The sequence below is a fragment of the Apium graveolens genome, chromosome 6, assembly GCF_009905375.1.
Source record: "Apium graveolens cultivar Ventura chromosome 6, ASM990537v1, whole genome shotgun sequence".
In the NCBI taxonomy this organism is placed as follows: domain Eukaryota; kingdom Viridiplantae; phylum Streptophyta; class Magnoliopsida; order Apiales; family Apiaceae; genus Apium; species Apium graveolens.
The window spans coordinates 63,332,153-63,355,009 of NC_133652.1; the positions used below are offsets into that span (position 1 = coordinate 63,332,153).

Consider the following 22,857-nt stretch of genomic DNA (forward strand, 5'->3'; position numbering starts at 1 on the left):
AATGGTTCAGCAATTGATTCTTTATAGAGGGGTTCTTCAACACCCTTAAGCACATGTGGTACTTCCCTGCCTTTAGCACAGACATGAGGAGGGGAGTTTATGCCTAATTTTCCAATAGCAGCATTGTAATCATAACCTATACCAGATGTTTGATTAACAGCTTGCTTATTGTAAAACTCTTTGGACTTCGAACAAGAATTAAAGTAAGCTTTAACCTTAGCCTCAAGACCGGTGATCTTGTCTTTGAGAATAGTTTCAAGTTGTCTATAACAGTCAACTCTATTCTCTAGAAAAGATACTTGTTCTTTTAATTTATCTTGATTAATGTGCACAAGTCTTAATTCATTGACCTCTTTCTCAAGGTCTTTGATTTGTTGATTTAACAATTCATTATCACGACGAGCACAATCTAAGGAACCTCCTAGATGAGGAGTTTGCATCACTAGCCATGAGAGCAAGATTCCCAACTTCTTCATCTTCACTGTCAGTATCATCCCAGCTTCTTCCCTTTGCCAGGTAAGCCCTTTCAGATTTACTCTTTTGATTAGAATCGTAAGAGTTCTTCCTTGCTTGTTTTGGCTTCCTGCATTCTGTGGCAAAGTGTCCCAACTCATTACAGTTGAAGCATCGAATGGTGCTTCGATCAACCATCCCTGTTTTATACCCACCACTGCTGGTGTTAGAGGATGAAGATCCACCTTTCTGGAATCTGTTATAGTTGGACTTGTACTTGAACTTGGGATTCCTTTTGAATCTGACATTTGAGAATCTCTTGACAATCAGGGCCATTAACTCATCCTCCAATTGCTCCAGTTCTTCCAAGGAATAAAAATCATCTCCTGATTGATTTGTAGTAGGAGGATCAAATTCTGCTACTATCACATTATCTTCAACCTTGGAAGACTGTACCATTCTTTCTGACTGTTGAGATTATTGTTGATATTGTGGTTGTTGTTGTTGTTCATCAGCTACTAGAGCAGTAGACGTGTTGACCACTCTTCCTTTCCCGTAAACTTCCTTCTGCTGAATCTGCTCCAACTCATAAGTCTTTAACACACCATAGATCCTTTCCAAAGAAATCTCACTCAGATCTCTTGCTTCTCTTATGGCAGTGATTCTATGTTCGAGATGAGTTGGCAGTGTTAAAAGGAACTTTTTGTTGACCTCCCTGATGGAATAGTATTTACCATTAATGTTCAGGTTGTTGATCAATGCATTGTACCTCTCAAACACTTCAGTGATTCCTTCTCCTGGATTGGATTTAAAGTATTCATACTCAGAGGTTAGGATTTCTAACTTGTTCTCCCTAACTTCCTCTGTGCCTTCATTAATAATCTCAATAGTTTCCTAGATATGTTTGGAATCTTTACAATTCATCACATGTCTATTCATCAAGGGATTAAGGTAATCTACTAAAATTAATTGAAGGCTAGCATCCAGAGAGGCTTCTTCTATTTGAGCAGGAGAGAAATCCTCAGGATCTTTCACATAAGTTCTCGCTTTGGTGATCACCACATCATTTTCTATTACCTCTGGTTCAATAACCATAGGAATTTTTGGACCCTTCTTTAACACTTGCAAATATTTGGGATTAGCAACTTGTAAAAATAGTAGCATCTTCTTCTTCCACATAACATAATTTTATTTATCGAAAAGTGGAATTTTAACGGTTCCAACTTTTTGTGTAGTCATTATGAATTTTTTGAGTGAATAAAAAATTCAAGAAGTGAAAGAAACACAAAAGTCTAGGATCTAGATTTGTACGTTAATCAGAAGGCTCTGATACCAATTGTTAGGTCCCAATTGTTTGTAGAAGGGGGGGTTAAATGCAAACAATACCGTTTAATCGAATAAAATGCGGAATAAAAAGGTGAAACAAAATTCAAGTTAAATAAAACTTTTATTAAACTTGAAAGGTGTTACAACTACGGTATCGGTTACAAGGGATTAATCTCAAATCAATTATTATAAATCAAGAATAAATTTGACATGAACTTTTTCTATTTTTGCAATTAAAAGATCAAATGCTAAATGCGATTTGAGATTAAGTTCTAGGGATTTTAATCCGCTAAATTGTTACACAAGAACAAGATAAATAATTCTAGTGGATTGGATTTAACTTTACAATCTAGAATTTTGATCTTGAATAAAGCAGATGAAAAATGAAATGTCGTGCCTTTGTTTTCTGCTTTTTTCTCTTGACTTGTGTGTTCTGTATGTTGATGATGATGAAAATGATCTGCTTCTGTTGGTTTAAGTAAACAGATCACTCGAATTGAATCAGCATGACATTCGGCAAGACAATCCAAAATGAAATAGCAAGACAATCATTTGAGCTGATAGAACTTTCGGTAGGACAATTACTTGACTTGGAAAGACTATCGGTAGGACAATAGAATGACTTGGTAGAACTATCCAGAAAGACTTGGTAGGACTTTCGGTATGACAATCCAATTGTCATACCAGTTCAAATCTGATTTGCTGATTTTCTTTTTGAATATAAATCCAAAATCATTTCTGAAAAATGCATAATATTAATTCAGAATTAATTAACCAACTAATTCAATTAATCAATAAATTAATCTTTGCAGATTTAATTTATTCTCTTAATTAAATTAAATGACTTAATTAATTAATAGAGAATTAATACTACTCTTGAACAGCAACCATTCTTCTGAAAATCTTCTGAAAATCACTGTCAATTATGAATCAATTCCACCACTTCAATGTTGACACTCGATGTACTGTCTGGTTCATGAGTGACTAACTTGCGTGACGTTTCTTCAAGCCTTGACCTTGATACTCTTGATTTTCTTCAGATTAAATCCTTGTAATTAATTGATACCCTGACGAGATCTCTGTCACTTGATTAAATCCACAATCTTGATTTATATCACTGAGGCTTGATCAATTTCTTGAGCTTCTTCCAGTGAATTAAGTCTTCAAGTATGTAGATGAATAATGTTTCTTAACCCTTTGACAGATGTTACTTTGTGAGATCTCTCTGATGATAGATCCACTATTTACTTATTACATTCTTATTTGAGTTGAGTTAAATCCTCGAATAAACGAATAGGCTATGACATATGCCTTTTAATAACTTTTTTCCAATAACTAATTATGTAGGATTTTCCGCTTTATTTTATTATTGGTTGGAGATAAACTGCATATGCAGACGTCCGTATGGCGGGTGAAAATCCATTTGTCATTTTATATATAGATCTGTTTATAATATCAATGATAATAATGATATATACATTGATTATTGTGTACTTGTTAACGCACCCGATTAACTAGGATTTTATGTAATATTTACATTGATGAATTAAAATTTAATAATTTTCATGTTAATTCAGATTTAGTATGACAAATATTACAAGATTGTCATTCGTTGCCTTGGACATTTCTGGCGATAATTATTTATCATGGGTACAAGATGTAAAGTTACATTTGGGTTCAAAGAAATTAAGCGATACAATAAAGTAGAAAATAAATCCACGGCTGAAGAAAACTTTACCTCTATAATTTTTCTCCGACACCACATGCATGAAAATTTAAAATCTGAGTAATTGGAAGTCGAGGATCCCTTTATTTTATGGGAAAATCTAAAGGATAGGTTCAATCACCAGAAACTAGTTTATCTACCTGCAGCTGAAAATGATTAGGCTAATTTATGACTTCAGGATTTTAAGAGTGTCCGAGCATATAGCTCTGCTTTGTTCAAAAAAAGTTCTAGGCTTATTATGTGTGGTGAGAAAGTTACAAAAAAGGAAAATTGATAAAACACTATCAACTTTTCACCCCAACAATATCAACTTAGCAGAGATGTACAGGGAGCGCAAATTTACTAAGTTCGGGGATCTTCTATCAACTTTCCTCGTTGCTGAACAGAATCATGAGTTGGTGATTAAGAATCATCAATCCCGTCCAACAGGATCTGCCCCATTACCTAAGTAAATAATATGTCATTCCAGCAGAATGTACGTGGAAAAGGGTATAAAGGTGGACGGGGCTAAGGGCGGTACCATGGACGAGGTCGGAGCCACGGGCATTTTCGTCCATATAACAACTCTGGTCACCGGAAGTGGCAATCTGAATCACAGAGTAAAAGAAAGGCACCACGAGGAGGAAAAACTAAAATGTTTGCTATAAGTGCGGCATGGATGGGCACTGGACGCGTAATTGTCATGCCCCAGATCATCTTGTTAAGCTATACCAATCTTCTCAAAAATCAAAAGAGAAAATGGTAGAAATAAATTTCGCCAACAATAACAAAGATGATTTTCCGAGAATCACAACTGGAGGAATAATCATTAATGGTCCGAATGAACCTAGCGAAACTCCCATATGAGAAGCTGAAGATTAGTTTCATATATTTACTATAGTAGTATGTATTGTGTGCTTTATTTTATTTGAACTATGTAGTGTGTTATGTTCTTATCAAATAAATTATGTTTCTTAATTATATACAGAATGGATTATGAAGATATATGCATTGATGATTGTGTTACAACTCATACGATTATACAGAACCGAAAATATTTTACCCAAATAACCAAAACCGAAGCTCAAGTCGGAATGATTTTCGGCGTATCTAATATAATCGAAGGTTTTGGAAAAGTTAGTTTCGTCATACCTAGTGGTACCCACATACACATTCCAAATGCATTATATTCTAGTAAGTCTACTATAAATCTTCTTAGTTTTAAGATATTCGACTCAAAAATTTTCCCATCGAAACTACCTCTGAGGCTAATAGAGAATATCTTCTTATTACTTCCGCTAATCCTAGCAACAAGAAAATCTTAGAAAATTTTTACTCACTTTCCTCAGGATTATATATGATAAAAATTAGAACTATTGAGTCGCACAATGTCATTGCTTCCAAACTCATAGATCCAAAATCTTTTACATTTTGGCATGAAAGATTAGATCATCCTGGCGTCTCTATGATGCGTCGTATTATAGAGAATTCTATTGGTCATCCTCTTAAAGATTTTAAAGTTCTTTCAAACAATGACCTTCCATGTTCAACATGTTCTTTAGGAAAACTGATTACTCGATCATCCCCTACTAAAGTTCAGCTTGAAAGCCCAACTTTTCTAGAAAGGATCCAAGGCGACATATGTGGACCTATACACCCATCATCTGGCCCATTTAGGTACTTCATGGTATTAATCGATGCCTCAACTAGATGGTCTCATGTTTGTCTTCTCTCAACTCGTAATGATGTTTTTGCAAAATTACTGGCCCAAATAATCAAATTACGATCTCAATTCCCAGATCATTGCATCAAGTCAATTCGTTTAGATAATGCCAGTGAATTCACATCTGCAACTTTTATCAACTATTGCATGTCTATAGAAATCTCAGTTGAACACCCAGTTCCTCATGTACATACACAAAATGGGTTAGCCGAGTCCTTTATCAAAAGACTCCAACTTATTGCAAGACCACTATTTTTAAAAGCAAAATTATCTACATCTATATGGGGTCACACAATACTTCATGCTGCTAATATTATTAGGATTAGACCAACTTCCTACAACCAACATTCTCCGCTACAACTGGTACTTGGTCAAGTTCCTAATATTTCTCACTTCAAAATTTTTGGAAGTGCTGTATATGTACCGATTGCTCCACCACAAAGATCGAAGATGGGAGCTCAAAGAAGAATAGGTATCTACGTTGGTTTTGATTCCACATATATAATTAGATATCTGGAGCCTCTAACCAGAGACTTATTTATCACAAGATATGCAAATTGTCATTTTGACGAGTCTATGTTTCCTCCCTTAGGGGGAGATTAACATTCAAATAAAGTTAATCCTGACATAACATGGAATGTATCGGGATTATATTTTCTAGATCCACGTACTGGTCAATGCGAACTTGAAGTTAAAAGAATTATTCATATACAAAATATCGCAAACCAAATGCCTGATGCATTTAACGATTCTAGAAATATAACTAAATCTCGTATACCTGCAGTTTATACTCCAGCTAGAATAGATATACCAATTCAAAAATCAGATACAAAAGAATTAGTTATAGAATCAAAGCCACGCCTGAAGCGTGGTAGACTGGCCGGTGCTAAAGATGTTGTACCACGAAAAAGAAAAATAAAAAAAATTGCCCCTGAAGTGGCACATGCTCCAGAAGAAGCAAATACCCCTGAAGTGGTATTATCTCCTGAAGAGATTCCAGTCCCCGAAGATACGTGATTAAATAATCATGAAATTTCAATAAATTATATGCATGATATGAAATTATGGGATCGAAGTAAAGCCATAATCGATGATATATTTGTGTATTCTGCGGCATTAGATGTCGACATAAATTGTGATCCAGAACCACAAAGTGTAGATGAATGTCGTCGAAGAAAAGACTGGCCAAAATGGAAAGACGCAATCCAAACATAATTAAATTCATTGCGTAAAAGAGAAGTATTTGGACTTATTGTCCAAATACCAATTGGTGTGAACCCTGTTGGGAATAAATGGGCATTCATAAGAAAACAAAATGAAAAGAATGAAATTATGAGATATAAAGCCCGACTTGTAGCACAAGGGTTTTCTCAAAGGCCTGACATTGATTATCAAGAGACATACTCACCAGTGATGGATGGAATTACCTTTCGTTTTATATTAGGAATGACATGTAAAGAAAATTTGAAAACACATCTTATGGACGTCGTTATTACATACCTATATGGTTTACTTGATAGTGAATTTTTTTATGAAAATCCTAGAAGGGTTAAAAATGGATGAGTTCAAGAAAACTCATCATATATACTCCATTAAACTTCAACGATCATTGTCTGGACTGAAACAGTCTGGTCGTATGTGGCATAACAGACTTAGTCATTATTTATAAAAAAAAATGAGTATATTAGTAACCAAATTTCTCCATGTTATCAAAAAATCACAATCTGGTTTTGTGATTATCGCTGTATATGTCAATGATTTAAACCTTGTAGGAACAGCTACAGAGGTTGATGAAGCTGTCATATACCTAAAGACAGAGTTTGAAATGAAAGATCTTGGAAGGACAAAATATTGCCTTTGTATACAAGTCGAGCACTTGTCATCAGGAATTTTCCTCCACCAATCTACATATACAGAAAAGGTTTTGAACAGATTTTACATGGATAAATCTCATCCATTGACTACTCTAATGGTGGTTAGATCTTTAGAGCCTGATAAAGAACCATTTCGACCATGAGAAGATGATGAAGAAGTTCTCGGTCTTGAAATCCCATATCTTGAAACAATTGGTGCACTTATGTACCTTGCAAATAATACAAGGTCAGATATTGCATTTGCTGTGAATTTATTGGCTAGATTTAGCTTTACTTCGATGGACATGCATTGGAATGGGATCAAGCATATATTTCGTTATCTTCGTGGAACAATTGATTTTGGGTTATTCTTCCCGAAAAACTCAACATCTCAGTTGATTGGATATGCAGACGCTGGATATTTGTCAGATCCTCATTTTGGCAAAACACAAACTTGATATGTGTTTACATATTGTGGTACATCCATTTCCTGGAAATCTGCGAAGCAAACTACATTGGCAACCTCAACAAATCACTCATAACTCGTTGCGATTCATAAAACCAGTAGAGAATGTGTTTGGTTGCGGTCTATCATCAAGAATATTCGGGAATCATGTGGATTACCAGACATCACTAGAAGTCCTACCGTTATGTTTGAGGATAACACTGCATGCATTGATCAACTTAAGGAAGGATATATTAAAGGAGACATGACGAATCACATTTCACCAAGACTCTTCTACACTCATGAGTTTCAAAAGAATGGTGAAATTGATGTACAACAAATTCGGTCATGTGACCTTGTTGATTTATTCACGAAATCATTACCGAATTCAACATTTGAGAAATTACGATAGAACATTGGAATGCGTCGACTCAAGAATTTGTTTAAACAAAATTCAGAGAATGATTAGTTTTTCCAAGGGGAGATTATACTCTTTTTCCTTTATCAAGTTTTTATCCCACTGAATTTTTCTTTGACAAGGTTTTAACGAGGCAGTCTATGATCCATACCACAATGACAATCAAAGGGGAGTGTTATGAATTGATTTGCCATATGGTCAAATATTGTAATAGTAGGGCTAAACTTTAGGAGTAGAAATTATGAAAATGCGTTTAATGCTCTTATTCTTCACCTTGCCTATAAATAGATGACTTTGCAGAATTAAAAAAATGCACTAAGCATCCTAATATATACTCTCTATCTCCCTCCGATTATCATTCTTTTCCTCTAAGATTTAGTAGGCCCTTCTAACATTATTAAAACTAGTATATTACAACAATTATCATATTTTTCATTTTCGACACGATTTCTATTACATTTCAATTTGTGGGGTCAAATGCTGCCACTTTTGGTCCACTTCTGATGAAGACTAATATGGTCCTATATCCAATGGACAAAGACAAGGGCATATCTGTAATTATGATGCTTGGGGGGGGGGCTCAAATGTAATTAAGAGAAAGCAAAAGACTTTCTTCACAAAATCAAATGACATCAGAAACTCCATCAGCAGAAGAGTCTTGAAATTCTTTTTCAGCACCCCCACCAAGAAACATACAAAATACATCTCTATTAAATATAGATAGATATATCAACTGTATCTATAATCTACTGTTGTAACTATATTGTTTTACTGTCTCATATTCCCTTTTGCAAATCCATCTGTATTTATAAATTCCCATCAAGCTTTTGCCTTTTGTATTCTGTATTAATAAATAAATAGAGTTAGATTCTTGATCCTTTTTTAGTTATTCTTGTATATCTTATTGAAAAGGGGGTGTTTTTTAAGGATCTGGGTGTTCATTTTCAGGGCTTGTCTTGGATTTTGGACTAGCCCAGTATGTCTCAGACTAATTGGGAAGCTGATAAAATGTGAGTTCCTCTTTTCTTAACTTGCATTTTCATAATTTATTTAGCTTTTTTCTTCAAGATTCTTGTTTGATTTATGTATGGCTTTGCAGTTTAATTTTAGTATTGGGTTTAAGGGAGGGAGAGAGAGAAGGGGGGAAGAGGGAGAGGGGAGAGAGGGAGAGAGAGAGAGAGGAAGGGAGAAAGAGAGAGAGAGAGACGGAGAGAGAGGGGGAGAGAGGGAGATGGAGAGGGGAGAAAGAGAGAGGGAGAGAGAGAGAGAGATTATAAGTTCTCTGTCTGTTCTAGGTTTAAAAATTTTGGTTTCTTAACTAATTGTCTTTTGAATTTTGTTTCTAATTGAATTGTATGACTCTTGGTAACTGTTATTAATTTTAATGGGGATAAAAATATCTATCTTTGTTCATTCTTGCTTTAAGTAACTTAGATTTTGGAATTTTTTTTAGAGTTTGGTTTGGAAGATTATGTTGTAACTGGGAAGTTATGAACTTTCTTTTAGCCATACTTTTAAGTTATTGGATTTTGCAAAGTTTCAATCATTCTTATTTTTAAGTGGCAAGACATTTTATATGATTTACAGGCTGGATGTTTACATCCATGATTATTTGGTTAAGAGGGATTTAAAGGCTTCTGCGCAGGCCTTTCAAGCAGAAGGGAAAGTATCATCTGACCCTGTTGGTAAGACTTCTACGAGTGTTCATAAGGGAAATTATGATATGATCCTTTTAATAATGCTTACATTATCGATCTTTTTCTCTACTAAATTTCGGGTTGGTCGATTTCAGCTATCGATGCACCCGGTGGTTTTCTCTTTGAGTGGTGGTCAGTCTTTTGGGATATATTTATCGCTAGAACTAATGAGAAACACTCAGAAGTTGCTGCCTCTTACATTGAGGTTGGTCAGAACTCAGAATCTAATGTTTGTTATTAATTTCTCTATCTGTGCTTGTTCTCTTTATGCCACATTTTATCGAATTAAAGTTTTAATTTGGATCCCCACACTGAGTTCTTTTTTCATTCTATTTTCTCAAAAAAATTAGCAAGTGAACTTGCCATTAATTTCTGATCTTCTAATTTTCTTAAAGATACGTAGCCTCATTGGTTTAAAAGACTGTATGCAGGAAAGTATGTTAGAAACAATGATAAAAAGGTAAAAACGATGAACTCGAGTGGGTTAACCATGTAAAATCCACTACCCGAAGGGTTTCCCAACCGCGGAAGGGAGAAAGAGACCCAATTCAATTTTCAGTATTCCAATAGTCGAGTCTTACTTAATGTGTAGGGATTACATGACTTATATAGGGAATAGAAACCCTAAAACACAACCTAGTGGACTAAGGCCCGTAATCAATTGAGCTTTATTAAAAATAAGTTACTTATTTAATTAATTCCTAGCCCTACATATAAGATACTAGTAATAGAGCACACATTTCTCTACTAAATTTAAGTAAAACATATTTTCATTCTCGTTTCTCCTTAAAATTTGACAAATTATCTTTCCACTAAGAAATACTTCTGTCAACTGACTAAATTGTTGGTGCCATCTTTTATTTTATATATTAGTTCTTTGCATGTTGACTATACTTTTATTGCCTAATTTTGTTCAAGTATGTTGTTAATCAAGTTCATTTGTGTATGATACCGATATATTAGCTTTAAGTTTATTGAAATCATCATTAAATACTTCGACTCTATGAAAAGTGTAGAAAAGTGACAACCGCCTTGTAAGGGATTCATCAACCGTGACTCTAATAACGGCTTTAATAAACTGGAAACCATTTCTCTTATTGTTAGTCACAAGATGAATTCGTATAGAGCTTCCCATCTATTTACTTACAGAATTATAAGATGTCGAACTTCTTATCCTGCAATTCTATATATGCATGGTACTTAGGGCTGTAACTCGTGTCAAGCTGTTCGCGAGTAGGTTGAGCTCAAACCTATTTATCATGCTTGGCTCGGTTCAACTCGAGCTTGTTTATGAGTCATGCTCGAACCTCGTTAACAAGCCGAGTCAAGTATGTGCCGAACTCCCCCAAGACTCGGCACTTGAGTTGAGTCAATTCGGACTCGTTATAATTACATATGAATTACCAAACTTATAATCATGATTTATAAAAGAAATTAAATTCAATTTTAATTTATTTAATAGATTTGTTAATAAAAAAGGAACATGATCACCCATAGAAGATGAACGGGTAAGCAAGTTTCAGATTCTTACTTCATTCTCTTGATGTCTCAAATTCATCAGAGCAATGACATCATCACTCCAACTAGGTTAGCTTCGCGGGGTTGGTTTAATCTAGTTTAACTAGATTGCTCCCATATTTTGTACATGCATAGGCCAGAAACTTCCTGAGTAGTTTACTGACGCAACGCCATGGATTTAGTTGATTTGAATTCAAGTTGGGTAGGCGGTGTCTAAAATATCTTGATGGTTTTTGCCTCCATGGCACTATCTTTTGTCTAATCTATTACGTTCATCATAGTTTCTGATGAACATTCCTGATAAACAACTTGTGCGGCGTCCTAGTTTTTAATCATATACTTTGCCGGTGAATTGATATATTCAATATATAGTGTATGGGTTGGAGGAGATGGGGGTTGTTTGTTGCCGTAAATGCATTTTTCAGTCTAAAGAATAAGGAGACAAATAGTTAGTACATTATCACAATCAAAATGGAATACAACTGTACCGCAAAGAAACCGCTTCCACCACATTAAGTTCAATAATTTTATCATTGTTCATTAATGATATTGGGGAACTTTTACAACCCTTCTGCAGAAAATTAATCCAAAAATTCATAACATTGAGTATTCCTAGCAAAATGTCTTTGGTCTATGTTTTGTATTTAAAAAAATGGCAGACAGCAAATTTTTGTTGCCACTTCTGTCTGCTGCAGAAAATGATACTGTGTGTGCAAGTGATTTTGAATATACCACATTGGTCTTAGATGTTTTGAATATAGACTCAGGTGATTAAAGCAAGAGAGCAGCAACAACAGCAGCAACCGCAACAATCTCAACACCCTCAACACCAGCAATTACAGATGCAGCAAATGTTGTTGCAGAGGCATGTTCAGCAGGCTCAGCAGCAGCAGCAGCAGCAACAACAGCAGCAGCAGCAGCAGCAGCAACAACAGCAGCAGCAGCAGCAACAGCAACAACAGCAGCAAGCGCAACAACAGCAGCAGCGTAGAGATGGTTCGCATATCTTGAATGGCACAAGTAATGGGATTGTTGGAAATGATCCACTTATGAGACAAAACTCGGGAACTGCTAATGTCATGGCTGCAAAGCTGTACGAGGAAAGATTGAAAGTGCCACTTCAGAGGGACTCTTTAGACGATGCATCTATGAAGGTATAAGCTCAATGTTCTCCAAATATCATAACTACTTCACAGTATTGTGTCCTCTTCAGCCATTCTGGTTTTTAACTATGTAATTCTTACAGCAAAGGTTTGGCGAAAATGTGGGCCAGCATATGGATTCCAATCACGCATCAATACTGAAGTCAGCAGCTTCGGCTGGTCAGCCTTCCGGGTATTTTCTTTATGAGTTTTTGTTTCATATTTTATTGCCTTGTTGAGGGAGGTTCAACAAAATAACTTTCTTCCTAGACTTAAAAAACGAGGAATTTGTTTTTTTTCTGGTTTATAGTAAAGGGTATAAATTGGCATGACAAATCAAAGACTTTCTTCGTGATTGTAGTTGTTCCTGCCATTTTAGGAAACACAACCTGAGCTCATTCAGTTTCCTCTAGTATTTGTGGAGCTTTATATATCCTCTGTGTAAACACTTCCTTTTTGGTTTTCCTGCCTGCAAATGCAAAAGCTTTGCTTGGTGAACAAACTATTTTGAAACTATAGGACTGCATTTAGTCCCTTCTATTATCAGGCGTAACTTCTAAATTCTCAGGCAAATGCTGCACAGTACAGCTGGTGGTATGTCCCCACAAGTTCAAGCTCGGAACCAGCAACTTCCAGGATCGACACCAGTTAGTCCTGCATTTTCTTGTCTCCTACTTCTCTTTCAATTTACGACACATCTTAATAATCCTTTTGGATTATAGGACATAAAGACTGAAATGAATCCAATTCTGAATCCGAGAACAGCAGGTCCAGAAGGATCACTGATGGGAATTCCTGGTAAATTAGCTTTGACCAATCTCTATATCATCTATCTGTCCTATGAATTCGAAACTTGGGCGGTTTTCAGATAATTTTGGACAAAATCACTAAAAATAATCTCTAGTCAGGGTCTTTTTTTTGGTCAATATGCGTGACATCATAGCTTGAAATGAAACATATTCAATGCAGGATCAAATCATGGTGGCAGTAATTTGACTCTAAAAGGATGGCCTCTCACTGTAAGTGCTTATGCATGACTATATATTCATTCAACTTAAGCTTTACACCCTTTTAAGGTGTTTCAAATTGAAAGGTTTAAAAAATTTCTCTTCCTACAAGCTTCGAGTAGAATGTCATGTATCTTTTAGATTGGCCTTTTTCTGTTCCATATTTTTTCTTTCCCCATTGTCTGTCCCAAATTTTCTTGAAGTGTTAAGTACACTACATAAGAGAAAAATAATACATGGATAGTTAGTGTTGATACAAACATGATTGTAATCAATAATAGTTGGAGCAGAGTTACTTAGAAGAACAAAACGATGGTGCAAAGTTTGTTTTTCCATGGACATGATATATGAGATGTGAGGGAAGGGTAATACCATCTTTATGAGCATATGAAATGTTTTGCAACTACAAGTGACTACAGCAAAGTTTTGCTTTAATGAAATAATTGAAGTATCATGAAATACACTAAAGCTTGTGATGGTTGGATTTGTTACTGTTTTTACTAGTTTTCACCTTCCAAATTTTTAGTCGATTTTAATGTACCCAAGGTAACAGTCTGTCTATTTAACTAATGCTCTCCTGTCTTTTGCATTTTCACGTTAGCGGTTTAAGTATATAGCTTACAGAACTATTGATCCGTGGTTAAATATATATTTTTCTCTTCACATGAAATCAGGTAGTTGCAATTCGTATCTGTGGTAATGTTGCGGTGGTCAATTTAATCTCTCACAAAGTTTTGCTCTAAAATGTTTCTGGATTTAATTTTGTGTGTCAGTGTGCATATTTCACTTACTGTTTATCTATGCTTCATATATTAGGGTCTTGATCAGCTTCGATCTGGACTTATCCAGCAGCAGAAGTCGTTTATGCCGGGTTCTCAGCCATTTCATCAACTTCAGATGTTAACACCACAGCATCAGCAACAGCTAATGCTAGCACAGCAAAATTTGACTTCACCGTCTTCCAATGATGTAGAGAGCCGAAGGCTGAGAATGCTTTTGAACAGCCGAAACATGAGTATGGGGAAGGATGGTCTGTCAAATTCGGCTGGTGATGTAGTTCCAAATGTTGGATCACCTTTGCAGCACCCTGCCTTGCCCCGTGGGGATCCAGATATTTTACTAAAGGTGTGTTCCATTTCTCTCACCTGCATATCTGCTCGTTTTCCTAGTTCTAGTTGTTTCTTACATTATGTCATCTCATATAAATTTTTTTAATTCCTGAGAGTTTTGTGTGTAGCTGAAAATGGCACAGCAGTTACAACAGCAGCAGCAACAACAGCAGAACACTAACCTGCAGCAACTTCAGCAGCATGCTCTTTCAGGACAGCAGACTCAGAGTGCAACTCATAGTCTTCAGCAGGATAAACTTGTGGGTCATGGTAGTATAACCGGAGACGGTAGCTTGTCAAATTCCTTTCGGGGAAATGATCAGGTTTGATTTTTTTTCTAGGATAGAATTAATAAATAAATATATATATATATTTCATGGTCAAGTGGAAGGGTGATTCCATTGCAGACTGGTAGTTTAGGAAATTACTGTTTATCCTTCATCTTTTTGGAAGTTCCAAAATTCACTTTGACCCACCAATGTTGGTAATATATTTATAGGAGCCTTACATGGTTCTAACTTTATTACTTCACGTTTCACCTGTATAGTCGCATAATTCCTTAGCATGGTTTGTAATGCACCTCCCTTTTAAAAATCAGAATGGAAGAAAGAGAAAGCAGCCAGTATCATCATCTGGACCTGCTAATAGCACAGGAACTGCAAATACAACAGGGCCCTCTCCAGGTTCAGCACCCTCAACTCCTTCAACACATACTCCAGGAGATGTGATTTCGATGCCCCCTCTGCCGCATAATGGCAGTTCATCAAAGCCTTTAATGATGTTTGGAACTGATGGTCCTAACTCTCTTGCATCGCCATCTGCTCAGTTGGTAGGTGGAGTTTCTAGGTCCTGCAGTGTGAAACGTTTTTAATTCTCCAAAATTCTTATGACAGTTATAATTTGGCAGTGGGATGATAAAGATTTAGTGCCAGCTGATATGGATCGGTTTGTGGAAGATGGATCTCTTGATGATAATGTAGAGTCTTTTCTATCTCACAATGATACAGATCCAATAGATGCAGTTGGTCGCTGTATGGATGTGAGCAAAGGTTAGAGTCTGCGTGCTTGAGGAATTGAATTCAGTGATTATTAATATTTCGAATTTCATATTTATTGTTTTCACAACTTCAGATATGGTATTCAAGATTTTGTTGCATCTTTTTCCGACTTCTTATGTAATTTTTTTATAGATATTTCTATCACAAGTGTTACTGATCTGTAAGTCTGCTTCTGCATAATTTATAATCATGCTGTCCGTGTCCAAGTAATTTAAGTTGCTTCTTGGCAGATATGAAACTGTATATCACCTTTTTCTTAACTACGGCTTTTCATTGAGATTCAATATCAACCAAATCTATTCAAACTAATGATAGCCCAAGTATGCCTCACTCAAAAGAAGGTTTTGGCGAGGTTTAGACCTATGCATACCTTATCCCAGCTCGGAGTACATATTTTTTTTTCCCGTGAGGAATCCTTTTTAGGAAAAAGTAATATTGCAAAGTTTTGAGACATCAAAATTCTTGAAATTTATTTGAAGCTGCAAGAAGTCATTGAAAGTCAAAAGATAGTGTGAATAGCAGGATAAAAAATATGCTGGGCAATGAAGGCGTGCAGTAAAAACGTGAATTATATAAAAAGACATGGCAATAAATTGTAGGTATTCTATCTACATGTCCAATCAACACCGCCTATTTCTTAAGCCTTGAGACTGCTATCATATTTGGGAACTCCAGAGTCCAATCCCAGCCAACCCTATACCCTCAACCCTGGTGGAAATTCTACAAGAACTCAGTTGCTATATTGTAGTGTCTCTCTCACTAATTAGTGGTTCTGTCCTCAGAGAGGGAGGTGCCTCTTGCTTGGCAGGTTTATGACACTATGCTCCCACGTCCTCTGTGGCCCGTGTCCCCTATATAACTGAAAGACCTTGATGTTGACCAAGTTGTACCCTTGGACTTTTGGATGGACACAAGAAACAAATCTGGAATTACCAATCTTATAAATTGTCATTACTCATCAGGTGGAAATGTGTTACAATGGTTTTATTTGTGACTCAATTTTAGGATTCACCTTTTCTGAAGTTAGCTCTGTTCGTGCTAGTACCAGCAAAGTAGTTTGTTGTCACTTCTCATCAGATGGTAAGCTGCTCGCCAGTGGTGGTCATGATAAAAAGGTGTGTATTATGTAATGCTACATTTGAAGTTAAGCCTTTAATTAGCAAAAAAATGAGCTTTTAAGGGAATGATTTTTGTCTCTGGAGCCTTTTGCAGTGTGCTATTTGGAAATTGGATCTTTATACAAATATCATGTTGACTACAACTATTTTTAATCATGTGATACAGGCCGTATTGTGGCATGCAGATTCTCTGAAGCCGAAATCAACACTTGAAGAGCATTCTGCATTAATTACGGATGTTCGTTTCAGTCCAAGCATGCCACGTCTTGCAACATCTTCTTTCGATAAAACTGTCAGGGTTTGGGATGCTGACAATGTAAGTATACTTTACTAAGATCCGCATTTATAATTAAAGTACACTCTACTTTTTAAGTCATACTAGTATATTTGTAACTTGAAATCTTTTTCATATTAGTGCCTGTGGAAATAAATTAATTAAAATAATTTATTTTTTTACTTAAAAAAAATTTAGATAGCATAAAAACATGCATACTCCCTGTATTGTAGTTATGACGAAGTGCTCAGTTCAGAGCTTGTTTTCACTTTTCAGACTTTCCACAAGCTAAAGACAGTAAAAAAAGAAAGGAGATATTACTTGGCACCAATTATTGAGTTTCTAGATGTTCCTTTTGCTGTATGAGTCACTATAGAATGACATACCCACATACAGCTGAACAAATCAATGCTCCTTGAATGAAACTGTTTGGTTCTCATAATTACAGGTTTTCATCAGCATGTATACATTTTTTTTGTCAAGAGCATGTATACATGATTATTCATATATATAAAGCAGTCCTGCCACTATAATGTTCTGCTAATAATGAGATATAATTGTTCCGCAGATGTTAATTCACTTGTAAATCACTATCTATGTGTGCAAGAAAGTACTTTGACATGAAAACAAAAAAGAAGCAAAGTTGCTCCCACTTGTGTAATTGTATCACTGAGGTTTTGTAGCAACTAATTTAAGTTTATAGTTATCAGTCCATACTCATATTAACTTCCTTGCAATTCTTATGACATTATCAAGTATATCTTAATGCAACTGGGTTGCTATGTAATGTGCATTAATTGTGTCACAAAAGAAGATAATACTTGGTTTTACATCATATATACTTTCCTGTCAAAGGACCAGGGTAGTTTAGTGAAGTTAAATATTTTTCTTTAACCATTAGTCCGTCACATCCTGACCAGGTATGAGTTCTAATCCACTTTATGACAAATACAGCCTGGTTACTCTCTTCGCACCTTCACTGGCCATTCTGCACCTGTAATGTCATTGGACTTTCACCCAAATAAGGAGGAACTTATTTGCTCCTGTGACAGTGATGGTGAAATAAGATATTGGAGCATAAATATTGGTAGCTGTGCTCAAGTATTCAAGGTACTAAACTTGAATCATGCCCAAAATTTCATTTTTGTTTACTTTATATAAACTTTATCTCCTATATATTTATCTTTCTGGAAAGATGGGAAAGGAAGTTTGGTATGTGTAGTGTAGTAATTTATGCTACTTTTCCCTCATAACCAGGGTGGCACGACACAGATGAGATTTCAACCCCGTCAAGGTAGATTACTTGCTGCAGCTGCAGAGAATGTGGTATCCATACTGGACGTGGAGACTCAAGCATGTCGACACTCGTTACAGGTTGGCTGTTGTACAGATTGATTAGAGTTAACTATGCATTGTTGACTCACATAGGAGATGAGTTGTCATTTGATGTGCATTTTTCTGTGATTGCTGCTCTCATCATAAAGTTTGTACCATATAAATGGGACCTGCACAGTTTCAATAGTAGAATATATAAATTTCATTACCTTTACAGGTGTAGAATTTATATCTTAATCTTTAAAAAGTTGATCAAGGATTTATGGGATGGCAGATTTTGAATCACCTTCCAAGTGATGCACTGAAGCAGTAGAGCATAGTGTCAGATTTCTGGGGCCTTAAAGGGTATGAAATCTGGCAATATGGTGTTACTGAGGGTAAAACACATGATGTATATAAATCATATGATGTAATGGTTTTTTTTAGATAGGCGTATGATGTAATGGTTTTACGTGCTTCTGATAAATAGAATCCCCGAATAGTGCATGATTTTTTTTTTCTCATGGTTTTTTGTACAATGTTCAACTCTAGGGACATACTAGACCTATTCATTCAGTTTGCTGGGATCCTTCTGGTGAGTTTTTGGCATCTGTCAGTGAGGACTCTGTTAGAGTGTGGACACTGGGATCAGGAGGTGAAGGGGAGTGTGTTCACGAGCTAAGTTGTAATGGGAACAAATTCCACTCTTGTGCCTTCCATCCTACATTTTCTTCGCTGCTGGTCATTGGCTGTTATCAGGCAAGTTATTTTCTCTGGTCATTGGCTTGTCTTTAAAAAAAGTATGACTTTAGTTGTTACTAAAAAGTTAATTTTGTAAGTAGACACAATTTTTTAATTTGAAAGTATTAATTAATATCGTTTAGAATATTTCAATTTTTAAGTCAGGTGTTCAATGGGATGTACAATATTATTGTGTTAACAATGAAAACTGACAAAAAGCAGTCTGAGATGCATGTTTTGATTTTTTGTTCATGTTAAATTATATTCTGAAAAAGATACTATAAACAAGCATCTCACGTCTAAATCTTTTATAAAATTAACCTATAAGTATCTCAAGGTCTGAACTCTTTATTGCCTTACAGACCAAATAATTAAATTGAGCTTCAATCAACTTTTGAACCCAGCCAAACAAGAATACAAAGTTTGTTCATTGTACATGTAATTAGATGGAAAACAACTAAGTCATACAGTAGATCTCAATATAATCTAATATATGTGAAACATAGATCTAATATCTGAAACCCTATTGAACCATTACAGTCGATGGAGCTTTGGAATATGTCTGAGAACAAGACAATGACGCTTTCAGCCCATGACGGACTAATTGCTGGTCTTGCTGTGTCAACAGTGAATGGTTTGGTTGCTTCGGCTAGCCACGACAAGTATGTGAAGCTGTGGAAGTGATGTCTCCTGTTTTGTTTGATATAATGTGGAATTAATACCCTTGAGTCTTTAGTAGCAGTTGAGTCTTAAACTAACCATTGTTTGAAATTTGATTTGGATTATGCATCTGTGTAACTTTTGTGGCATGTAACCTGTATCTACACTCTGGGGTGGTTTATTATACATTTGTGACATATGTGCTAACCAGTCTGAAATGTGGACTTGGAATCTGTGATGATTAATTTTCTCGATGTAGCATTCCTTGCATCAATCGTTTTTAAGATTCAATGTGAAGATGGTATCAACAGTTCTTTCGGTCGCGCCATCTATATCTACTACTACATATATTGATGAGTATAGTTTTTTCTATGATAAGATTAAAGCAAAATCATGTTTTTGAAATTCGGTTGATCGCCAATACCACTAACAGAGATCTACACTATTCATCTGGCACTTTGTGGCTAATTCTACTAACCACTAATATAGTAATATACCCTGGTTCCAACCTTAATTTCCCAATATACCGATATACCAAGCAGTAAAGGTTCCCAATATATGCCAATTGAAAATCGGACCAAATATGTTGAGATATCGATTAAATCGGAAATCCGGTGATTGATCGGAATGATAAATCGGAAATAAATGGATGTAATTTATTATAAATATTAATATCTGTGTATAAAAATATTGAAACAAATCGCCTACTCTGGAACACTGCCAAGTGCCAACATACCTTAATTTGATTTTTGGTTTGATTAAATAAGTTAATTTCCAGTTTTTTTTTAAAAAAAGAGTTTAATTCCCAATGCAGAATTTAAAAATATTTACTACAATGGTTTTGTTGAACTTATTCCAGAATGATAAATATTTTAAAATTTAAAAAATGTATTCATATCTAGTTTTTTTTTTGTAATTATTTTTTTCTTTCTCTTGAAAGGTAATGTATTAGTTTGAACATGTCAAGCATAATATCATAATTTCACGATAACTATGAAATATATCGGTCATAGTGCTATTTTCAAAACAAATTAATAATATTTACGGGCAACATAAATTATTATTATTATAAAAACTCATATAAAAATTAACAAATGCCCGGTGAGCTCAGAACTATGCTATGTTTTTTGGCTCATGTTTCCTTACAATCATGTGTCAAGAAACTGTTATCCAATATATCACTTCATGGCCGTTGGATCAACAATCCAACGCCCAGAATTTTAAAAAAAAATCACCCGCTCCGCGCTTATTTTTCGCGGAAAGGAGAGCTTCTGCGTATATTATGCGCGGAACGTCTGTCCACTCCGCGGATATTAAGCGCGGATGGAATGTACTTACAGTTTAAAACCCTAAAACGATCACACTTTTCTTTTTGTGCAACTTTTGTCAATTTGGAGAGCAAATTTGGGGGATTTATCGCTTTTGTTCATCCTTACTCACTAATTTCCATTTGGTAAGCTTTTTTTTTTGCTTTTTTCTTATTTTAATTATGGATAAGATGTTTGTTAGTTTAAAGGTAAAAAAACTTTGAAAAGATGTGGTAAAGTAATTCATAATGCTGTAAATAGTGAAGTTGTTGATGTTAGTGGAAGTTGCTTGCGTAATGTTAGTAACAAATTTCTGGAGAAGCTCTCAACCTACTATGCAAAGGAAGAATTTAAAGGTGATTTCAACAATTGCATATATCACTTGTTGACCGAAGAAATTTTTGTGGATAGGTGAAAGCATTTGTTGCCCAGTAAAGATACAATTGTTAAAGGGGGGTTGAATATAATTGTATAAAAATTTCAAACAAGTATAAAAATATAACAATTCTTTATATTTCTGATAAAAACTCTCTCAAGAAATACTGATGTTCTTGAGAGCTGTTAGGTCGTACAATACTCAAGTTAATCACTATGTGATGACCTAAACTGTGTTTATATAATACACAGATGCTACAAATCAGTTTATGATATGCGTTATCAATTACTAACAAAAAATGATACATATCTCTAACTGAATATACAAAATCCTGTCACTCAGAACGAACATATATCCATCCCTCAAAATAAGGAACAAACTTAATCTTCATAATAGACTGTCTTCAGATGCTGATGTTCTGCAGATACTGATGATGCATCAAATCCTGATGGCACATCAATCCTGTTGACATCCAAAACAGTCAGATCCTGAGCTCCTCCTAATCAGTGAGAATCATCACGTAACAATCTCCCCCAATTTATGCTTAATATAATGAAGCACAAATTCCATTCTCAATAATGCCAAAATCAATTACAAAATGAACAAGGAATAAGGCTTACTTCAGTATCCTAAGATAACTGACAGTTGTTTCCAGAAATTTGTTCAACCTTTCTTCCTCCTTGTCTTGAAGGATTTTGACAAGCTTTTTCTTTAACTCTTTCTTCTCTTCAGTATCTTCTCCAAGCTAAAAAATGGCTGATCTTAATTTAGAGATCGAACTCTTGGTTATTTCAAGATCACCAATCAACATAAAGCTTAAGCTGACATCTTCATGATCAAGACTGAAAGATAACTGAGGATTGTTGAGAAAAACTTTCAGAACTGTAGCTCCCTTTTCCATCTTCATTTCTTGACCAGTATAAGTTCTGTACATAGGAACATAATCACCATTGTATTTGTCTTCTTTGTTCATGACTCTTCTTATAAAACTCTCAAGTATCATAGAAGACCAGTTTCTGGTAACTTTGTCCTCAACTCTAAGAAGATAGTGAATATATTTCAACTCTGTCATAGTCTTCATCAAGAGTTGCTGCAATGTAAAGCTTTTCACTTTACCATCTCTCAAGAAGTACAGAATCTCTTCTCTGACATCGCCAAGATTTATCTTCCTATAAACAATCTTTACAGCTTCAACTTTTTCAAGATGTGAAGGAGTAATTCTCTCACCAAGATTGTCAGTCAGAATATCTGTGTCCAGTAAATCAGATCTCAGAGTCTCCATTCCAGAATGACCAATACCTCCTCTAGTATGAGTTTTGATAAGCTTTAGATTTTCATTATGTTCCACCCAAGAAGGTTTCTTGATGGACTTATCAATATTCTCTTGTTCTGAAATAGAATCTTTAAGTCATTCTGACACAAATTTAATATGCTTGAATCCTTTAGGATAACTAAATGTATAAACACATCTTTCCATCTTTTATCCTTCTTGCTGAGAGGAGCATACCCTGTAGATAAATCATGAATCTTTCCTCTTATTTTCTGCCACAACTCTCTTCTTGAATTTAGAATTCTTTGCTCATAGTCAGTGCATGCTTGATCAGCTTTCCTTC

General features: G+C 35.2%; 1 protein-coding gene across 1 annotated transcript; it reads left to right on the forward strand.

Annotated features, from left to right (window-relative positions):
• The first annotated feature begins 8,579 nt into the window (after nucleotides 1-8,579).
• Nucleotides 8,580-19,889, forward strand: LOC141664159 (transcriptional corepressor LEUNIG-like). The gene is made up of 18 exons (XM_074470051.1): nucleotides 8,580-8,933; nucleotides 9,511-9,608; nucleotides 9,716-9,825; nucleotides 11,900-12,292; nucleotides 12,385-12,473; nucleotides 12,849-12,927; nucleotides 13,003-13,078; nucleotides 13,250-13,299; nucleotides 14,104-14,412; nucleotides 14,525-14,719; nucleotides 14,995-15,225; nucleotides 15,304-15,445; nucleotides 16,460-16,569; nucleotides 16,739-16,888; nucleotides 17,801-17,956; nucleotides 18,104-18,220; nucleotides 18,713-18,919; nucleotides 19,442-19,889. The coding sequence occupies exons 1-18, from the start codon at nucleotides 8,902-8,904 to the stop codon at nucleotides 19,583-19,585; spliced, it is 2,688 nt and encodes an 895-aa protein (XP_074326152.1). The 5' UTR covers nucleotides 8,580-8,901; the 3' UTR covers nucleotides 19,586-19,889.
• Nucleotides 19,890-22,857: the final 2,968 nt, after the last annotated feature.